This window comes from Merops nubicus, unplaced genomic scaffold (genome assembly GCF_000691845.1).
Source record: "Merops nubicus isolate BGI_N331 unplaced genomic scaffold, ASM69184v1 scaffold24418, whole genome shotgun sequence".
Lineage (NCBI taxonomy): Eukaryota > Metazoa > Chordata > Aves > Coraciiformes > Meropidae > Merops > Merops nubicus.
In genome coordinates, this window is record NW_008626729.1 from 7742 (window position 1) to 16421 (window position 8680).

General features: G+C 56.3%; 1 protein-coding gene across 1 annotated transcript in view; it reads left to right on the forward strand.

Annotated features, from left to right (window-relative positions):
* ITGB3 (integrin, beta 3 (platelet glycoprotein IIIa, antigen CD61)) overlaps positions 1-8680 on the forward strand; it is a gene marked incomplete at its 3' end in the record, with an annotated part of 14195 nt that overhangs the window by 4487 nt on the left and 1028 nt on the right. The window contains exons 2-7 of the mRNA XM_008946108.1: positions 408-493; positions 4381-4573; positions 6644-6896; positions 7356-7518; positions 8186-8347; positions 8495-8590. Of these exons, the coding sequence (XP_008944356.1) occupies positions 408-493; positions 4381-4573; positions 6644-6896; positions 7356-7518; positions 8186-8347; positions 8495-8590 (953 nt within the window). The remainder of the gene's footprint in view (positions 1-407; positions 494-4380; positions 4574-6643; positions 6897-7355; positions 7519-8185; positions 8348-8494; positions 8591-8680) is intronic.

The window sequence follows — 8680 nt, forward strand, 5'->3', positions numbered from 1 at the left end:
TGCAGAGGTGCAGTGTGGTACCCCCCTTCCCCTCCCTGCTGCCCCAAAATCTCTGCAGGGAGGCACAAGGGGAGATATCCCCCAGCCACCAGTTCTGGGGGCTTCACTCCAACACACATGTGATGTGGTGGGGGTGGGGGGACCCTTTAAGGGGCTGGTAGGTGAGAAATGATGCTCGGGCCTGGGCAGGATGAAGCTGAGCTGGTCCTGGGCTGGGGAGGTGGTTATAAAAGGGGCAGGGTGGGAGCAATAGGGATCTGGGGCAGGGAGAGGGGGGGGAGTGGGAGTGGAGCTTTGGTGGGCTGGGGGCTGTGTCTGCTCCTGGAGCCGCTGCCTGAACACTGAGACTTCAGCACCCGTGTGGATTTGGGGCTCTGCAGGTTCTAACCCCTGGTTTGCTGTTGCAGGGGGCAACATCTGCACCACCCGTGGGGTGAACTCCTGCAAGCAGTGCCTGGCCGTGAGCCCCCTCTGCGCCTGGTGCTCGGCAGAGGTAAGAGCTGGGGGGAGGCTGAGGCAGCCCCAGCAGGGCAGGGGGTGTGCTGGAAGGGGTGAGCCCTTGGGCTGGCTGGGGGTGCCTGTCTCACAGCCCCAAGCTCGGTCTCCATCTTTTCCCACTGTGTCTAAACACGTTTCTTGGTGGCATTTGGCTCTGACCCCAGCTCAGGATGCCCATGGTGGGGCTCAGGCTGCCTGTTCCTGCCCTGCTCTGAAAATCTGCCCCTTATCTGGGTGCCTTGGTGGGAGCTGCATGAAGCTGGCTGGGAAATGCTGATGTTTCCACTGGGAATTCACTTTGCCTTTCAAAAAAAAAATGTGCATTTGAGAATTTAGTTTACTTTTGGTTTGCCTCTCAAAACCCTGTTGTAAAAGTCTGGCTCAAGGGCTTTAATTCGTGGAAAGGGAAATGGGCCTGGTGGGAGGAAGAAAAAATACTGATTAGATGCTAGAGTTTGGGTTAAAAGCTTTTTTCTCATTGGAAAGGGGGGTGGGGGGAAGGTAGTTTTGGTTATTGAGCTGAAGAGGGTGTGAGGGCTGAGCTGTGGATTTAAAATCACCCCGTTTGGGTGGGTGAGAGCCTGGAAGGGCTGCCAGGGTCGGGCCCTGGGTGGGGAAGAGGAGGAGGAGGGAGATTCCAGCGGCTGGGAGAGCAGCCCCAGGGCAGAGACCTGGGGAGGTGGGGCTGGGAGGGGGAGAGGTGACGAAACCTCCTTCAGGGCTGGGCAGCAGGAGCAGCTCCCCCCCAGCAAGGCTCTTGCTGCTCTCTGCTCCTCCACCCAAGAAATCCTGCTCCCCCAGCTGCAGCTCTGCCCCTGGTGCCCACTAGGACTGGGAACAGACCTGGGGGAGAAGGGATCCAAGCTGGAAAACGCTGCTGGCTCCTGCCTGCGGGGCTTGATGGAGCTGGAGGGGGTGATGCTTCCACTTGCCCATCAGACACCACCAGGGGCTGGGTGTGGGGGGCAAATAAAGATGCTTGTGCCCCGTGTTATCTCCAGCAAGGAGGGGCTGGAGGCTGCAGTGCTCAGGGGCCACGCTCCTTCCCAGCCCCTGATCCTGGGCTGCTGTCTTGATGCTGCCGTGGGGGCTGCGATAGGGTTTTATTTTTCTTCCAGATCAGCAAAGGTTTCCAAAAAAGGCAATATTTCCAGTGCTGCTCAGGGCTGTGCTCCCGGACAGACGTGAGGAGCAGTGCAGGATCCAGCCCCCAGAGGGCTGGGCTGTGCAGGCCCTGCCTCCAACATCTGGACCACATTGTCTTAATTTAGCAAATGAGGGTTTTTTTCTGTGGGTTTGTTTAATTTCCCTGGGGTGAGGGAGGTCTCTGACACTGCCCCCACTTATTTTTTAAAGGGACAGGGTCTTTATTCGTGCTCCTTCTGCTCCCAGTGCAGCCCTTTCCCACCCACGCTGCCTTCCCAAGGAGCCAGCCAGGGGTTATCAGCTACTCCTGCTCCATCCTGGCTTGGGACAGGAGAAGGATTTCATTGCAGCTTCTTGTGACACTGATGCAGAGGAGAGCTGAGTTATATTTACTTTTCAGAAGCCTTGACCACTTTTACCAACAAATAGATGTGCCCAGCCACACACTTTTCCTTTTGGAAAAAGTCAGCCAAGCCTTAACACCGATGCTTGGCTCTAGAATCACTTTGGGGGTTGTTGTGGCAGATCAGGGACATCTCACTGGAGTTGCTTACAGCAGGGGGGTTGGACTAGATGACCTTTGGAGGTCCCTTCCAACCCAAACATTCCATGATTCTATGATCTTCCAGGGTCTCACCCACTTGGAGGCAAGGCTGGGCTAGGGTTGGGTTTAGAAAAGCTGCTGGAAGGTTTTAGCTGGATCTGCAGAGGTCTCCCAGGAGCTCTCCTGCAGAGAAGCTGCTGCTGCTGTCTGTGGTTGCTGCGAGATGAGAAGGGAGATGTGCTGGGAATGTGCCACTTCCCACAGCCTCCCTGCCCAGCAGAGAGGGAGGCTGGATGGAGCTGGATGGCTGATGCTGCCAGGGAGAGGGGTTTGCAGGGGGTGTGTCAGGGGATGGCAAGGTCCCAGCGCTGTGAGTGTGTCACCAGCACAACTGGGCTGCCTGGGGGTCACTCCTACCAGGGGCTGAGTCCAAGCCACCGAGTCTGAAAGTCTATGAAGACTGGAAAAAAAAAAACATATTTGGGGCTGGGGCTGCAAGTCCCTCGTAGCCAAAGGTCCTGTTGAGAGCACAGCAACTTCTTCCTTTGCCTTTTGCAGCAGTTTTGTTGCCTGGGAGGTTCTTGTGCATCCCAAGTCAATCACAATATTTGGGGCTCCAGGGGAAGGGGAAGGATGCAGCCTTGGGGTTCAATAGCACCTCCATGAGTATCTCAAAGCAGGGATGATGCTGTTAATCCCATAAGGTGCCACGTGGCCTTTGAGGTCCTGGGAGCTCCCCAGGATCTCCAGGTATTAAAGTGTCAAAACCTGTCTGCCCAGGCTGCTTTTCACCCAGGTATCTTTCCAGTGATTTCCCTGCCTGGGACAGGAGTGTACGTGATGCTTGATGGGATCTGGAGCACCCCAAGTACCTCTTCCCCCAGCAGGGACAAGCCTGTAGAGAGGGTGGGTGCAAGGGAGCTAATTCAGGGGGATGACTCGTCCTCTTCACTGACAGCATGCTGTGGGGCAGGAGGCCGTGGGGAGGAACACGCCTGCTGATGTATTTTCTGGCTATGGCTTGGCCACTGTTTCCAGAGGGCCTTGGGCCAGTCGGGGCCTCCTGACACTGTTTGCATTTTTCCCACTTGTTTGCTTAAAACACGCAAATTCAGTCCTGGGTTCAGCCAGCCTGAACCTGGAGGAGCCAAGCTCCTGGATGGGGAACCTCTCCAGCGCTGGCAGGCTGCAGGGTTGGGATCCAGCTCCCCAGGAGCAGGGAGGGAGCAGAACCAGCCTCACCGGGCAAGGTGCCACTGCTGTTTGCTGCAGGGAGAGACTGTGCAGGTCATCTGCTGCAGGACTTTGGATGTGGAAAGATCTGGGCTCTGGAAGGGAGATGGAGAAATCCCCTGGAGGGGAGGGTGGCTGCTGCCTGGCCAGGAACTCGAGGCAGCAGATCCTGGCAGCGTTGGGCTGGGAGAGAAATTCTTCCCATATTTGTCTTACATGAAACCCAAGTGACAGGAGCACTTCTGAGCCCACCATGATAAGGGTGAGGAGCCAGGAGCTTTCTAGGAAAGGAGAGATGGGGCTGGAGCCCCACCGTGACTCCACACTTTGTGTTTCCTGCCCTTGATGGCTTCTCCTGCAGCCTCGTTGCCTTGTTGCTCTTTCACTCCTTTTTTGGTTCTCCTCTCCCTGTCCAGCTCCATCCGGCAGGAAGCTGGAGAGCTGGAGATAAGCCTGAACCATTCTGGGACAGGAACTGAGCACTGCTCCACTCCACTGGCTCACCCACAGCAGGGCAGCTCTTTGCTCAGGGCACGTGTGGAGAACACGGGTGGAAAAGGTGGTTTGTGTTTCATCAAAGTTTAGAAAATAAGAGTCACAAACTCTGCCTCTCGTCCCCAGACCACCAGTGTTCACATCCTGCCTCACCCTCTTCTGGTCATCCCACACAGGTGACCACTCCCCCTCCAAAAATAAACCCCAGGCCTCAGGCTGGGCAGGGACACGTTGTCCATAGGGGCTGCTGACCTCCCTGTGGAGCACAGGAGACCAAAACCTGCTCTGAGCTCCACCAGGACTTGCTGTCCCACCTCCCTTCAGCAGAGACCAGGTGCCCCAAAAAGCCTCTTAGGGTGGTCTTGCCTTAGATGTGGTAAAGCAGGAGCTCTCCAGGGAAAAGGGACCTTCTCTCCTCCTCCTGGTGTAACCAGCTGGCCCCTGGGCCTGTCCCTCTCCTGCAGGTGGTGGCACAGTCGTCCCCTCGCTGTGACCTGCTCGCCAACCTCCTGCAGAGCGGCTGTGGGCAGGAGCACATCGAGTTCCCCACCAGCAGCACCACCATCCTGGAGAACAGGCCCCTCAGCAACAAGGGCTCAGGCAGCTCCACCACCACCCAGATGAGCCCCCAGAAAATACAGCTGAACCTGCGGCCAGGTAGGAGCCCCCAAAATGCTGTGGGAAGGGGAGATGCCACGGGAATAACCCAAAGGGCTCAAGTGTTGAGGGAGCCATCGCTCTGGCTCACTGGCCAAGGCTGTCCCGTGGCCTTCGGGGGCAAGGCCAGGCTGGGGGCAGCACCTTCTGGGAGCATCCTCCATGGACAGATCTGTGACCTGATTGTGCTGGTCAGTCTCCTGGCTCAATCCCGTGGTATCCCGAGGGGCAGGATGGGATGGGATGTGACTTCAGCAACACATGGGCTTATTTCATAAAGCCTTCTAGACCTCGGCCACCACTGCTGCATCCTGAATGCCTTGGTGGAAGGCGGCTCATGTCTAATGAGCTGCAGAGCTGGGCTGACAGCAGGTCCCTGGAATTTCCCAGGCTCACCTCAGCCAGAGAGCTGGAGCCAATTAACTGCTCTGGTCTCTTGCCAGCACTGGGGAATTTCAAGGCATGCCAAGCAGGAGGCAAAACTAACAAGAGTCGCTCACCCGAGGTCACAAAACCAGTTTTGGGGATGGAGAGTGAGCGGTGCCATCACCCTGCTCTGCCCCACAGGTAGCCCACCCCTGGCCATCCATGGGTGACTCTTCCAGTTTCTGCAGGAACAAGTTTGGTTCCTTGTGCTCTTGAAGGCCCTGGGGGCAGATATCAGTGGCTGATGGCACGTGGCGTGCTGTGCAGAGCCCTGGGCCTGGCCAGGAGGAGTCCTGACCCAGCTGATGACAGCACAAAGTGTCCCCACAAAATGGGGACATGTAGCTGCTAAGTGGCCCTGGCTCTGTTTAAGACCAAAGGTTCTTGGCAGGAGGGAGGGAGGCGTGCTGCTCTGGAGAAGAACACAAGCTGTGTGCAGTGCCCCAGGTCCCAGTTCCTTGGCAGCAGTAGACAAAAACCCCAGCTCACCATCATCTCTGCTCAACTAAGGTTTAGCACGAGTCATCTGCCTTGACTCATGAATGGAGACCAAATGCTGACGGACCAAACACGTAGGACAGGTCCCAACCCGTGGCCTACAAGCTCAGAGTCCTCATGGGTTTAGCTCAACAAGGAGAAACAGATGTTCTCCAAGCACAAAGCTGGGACCCACGACTCCGTGGTGGTGCTGCAGCAATGCAGCTGGAGGGGGGATGAAGCACTTTGGGCTCCTGTAGACTCTGAAACTTTCTCCACCCTGAAAGTCAGAATGGGATGTGCAGATTTAGAAGGAAATATGAAAACAATAACAATTTAAACTCAATTAAAGCTTTATTCCTCAACATCTGAGGTGTTCTGAGTAGGCTGCAGCTGTGCCCCAGCTTATGTTTCAAAGAACAAAAGAAAGAACCTTTGTCTCTTTTAAAAGGCTGAAAGAAAAGGTCAACCCAAAGCAGTTTCAGCTTTTTTGTTATTATTATTGCTAAAGTCATCAAAACTGGTTGGTTCAGTCTAAGGAGGTTTTTGTTTCAATGGAAAATGTTTCACCAAAAATTTCCTAGAAGGGGCTGGGAGGAGCCAAGAGCAGAGAGAAGGAACAGGGATGAGAGAGGCCCTGGGTGATATTCTCAGCCCTGAGGAGTTCAGAGAAGTTCAAAGGAGTCATAGAATCATAGAATGTGTGGGCTGGCAGGGACCTCTAAAGGTCATCTACTCCAACCCCCCCACCATAAGCAGGGACATTTCAAACTGGATCTCCATGCAGCCCTCTGAGAGTCCCTGTAAGACCTGCTGCCCACACGCTGGGTGTTCCACCCCATTCAGCACGTGGTGGCCATGTTGTTCATGCAGGACAGCATGAGGGGTCAGCTCTGAGCAGGAGGATCTGCTCATGCCCTGCTAACGAGAGGTCTGGAAAAGAGGAGCCATAACCCCATTGGTGCACAGCATGCTTCCTGTGCAAGCATCCCACCCCATGGGCTTTGCCCCTTCGTGTCCAACTGATGTTCTCCTGCCTGCAGCTTTAAACCATCTCCTTGGGTTGCTGCTGACCCCATAGGTTGACTTTCTCCCCAGTCCTGTGGTGAGCCCCCTTTGCTCCTCCCAGGAGAGGACCTCTCACTCCGCTGCCCTGTCACGTTACAGATGACTCCCAGACCTTTCGTGTCCAAGTGCGTCAAGTGGAAGACTACCCCGTGGACATCTACTACCTGATGGACTTGTCCAACTCCATGAAGGACGACCTGAGGAACATCCAGAACCTGGGCACGAATCTGGCCAACGAGATGCGCAAGCTCACCAGCAACCTACGCATCGGGTTTGGGGCCTTTGTGGACAAGCCCATCTCCCCCTACATGTACATCTCCCCTCCAGAAGCCATCAGGAACCCTTGCTATGAGTAAGTCCCAGGCTGAGGGAATCTGTCTGGGGTGAGAAGTTAATGGGACATCCCTGGAACGTGGCTGGAAATCCATCCCAACGGTGTTCCGCAGGGAGCTGGGTGCTTGGTTTTGGGCAGGGTTTAAAGCTTGCTGCACTGTGTGCTCTGCTGGTACAGGGCTAGACTAGAAGTACCAGTGACCAAAAAGCTCTTAAGGATACACCAAGCTGCCCATCATTTTTTGGGGAGAGACGTTGAGGCTTAAAGAAAGCGACTCCTAAAAACCCCAGCAGGACAGAGGCTGGGAGCTGACCCACGCCCAGCACCTCTAGAACGTGTGGCTGATTTTCAGAAGGTCCTTCCCCAGCCTCCAGCTGTTCCCTCAGGTTCTTGGGGTGGTGGGGTCCCTCCTGGCCAGGCCCACGGGAGGCGGTAGAACCTCGTGAGCCTCGTGCCCCAGCTGCTCCCCTCCCGCAGGATCGGGGACACCTGCCTGCCCATGTTTGGCTACAAGCACGTGCTGTCGCTGACGGAGGAGGTGACCCGCTTCAACGAGGAGGTGCAGAAGCAGAGCGTCTCCCGCAACCGCGACGCGCCCGAGGGCGGCTTCGACGCCATCATCCAGGCCACAGTCTGTGATGTAAGGGGCGAGGAAGCCTGGCTGGGCCTGGCAGAGGGGCAGCAGGGGCAGCAGAGACCACCGGGACAGGAGCGTAAGGCGTTGGAGCCGCCGCGGGGCTCGGATCTGGGGAGGGTTGAACGTTCAGCTGGGACATTTCTAGAGTGATAGGGAAGGGAAGGGAAGAGCAGGAGACTTCTGTGGTCCTGGGAGGAGAGAGGAGCAGAGCAGGTCCTTGGGAACTGATCCCAGCACGGTGGGGGTTGGAAGGGACCTCTGGAGAGCATCTCACCCAGCCCCCCTGCTCCAGCAGGTCACTCACAGCAGGGTGCCCAGGATCACAGCCAGGCAGGTTTGAATGTCTTCAGAGTAGGAAACTCCAGAACCAACTGGTGATGATCCCATGTCAGTCCTGCAGTAACTAACCCAGCGGGGACACCTCCTGTGCTTGCACCTTGATGTTGCTGGAAACGGCAGGGGCTGCATCCCTCAGTCATTAGCCACCTTGATTAACACTCTAGCAAATTAGAACCCACCTTTCACGTGTACAAGCAGCTCATGCCCCCCTACCAGGCTCCACAGCACCTCCTTGGGATGGTAATGGTTGCACCCCATGGCCAAGCCCTGGTGGCAGCAAGGCGCTGGCATGTTGGGCTGCCCTGGGACTGGGAGCTGCCTCTTCCTGCAGGAGAAGATCGGCTGGAGGAACGATGCTTCCCACCTGCTGGTCTTCACCACGGATGCCAAGACCCACATGGCTCTGGACGGCAGGCTGGCTGGCATCGTGCAGCCCAACGACGCCCAGTGCCACATCGATGAGGACAACTTCTACTCTGCCTCCACCACGCTGGTAAACCCTGGGGCTGGGGTGCTCAGAGCTCCTCTGGAGGGTCCCTATGGAATGGAAAAGCTGGTCCAGCCCTGGTTGGAGGGCGTGATGGGGACCAGGGTGGTTGGGGGTTCATGTTTGTAGGGTATAGCCTCTACTCTTCTTCAGGACTATCCCTCTCTGGGCCTTATGACTGAGAAACTCTCGGAGAAGAACATCAACTTGATCTTTGCTGTGACAAATCAAGTTGTTGGCCTCTACCAGGTAACAGCTGCTGTGCAAAGGCATCTTCTTGAGGGGCCGGTGGGTCATGAGGAGCACCCTTGGCAGCTGGGCACAAAGTGCCACACACAC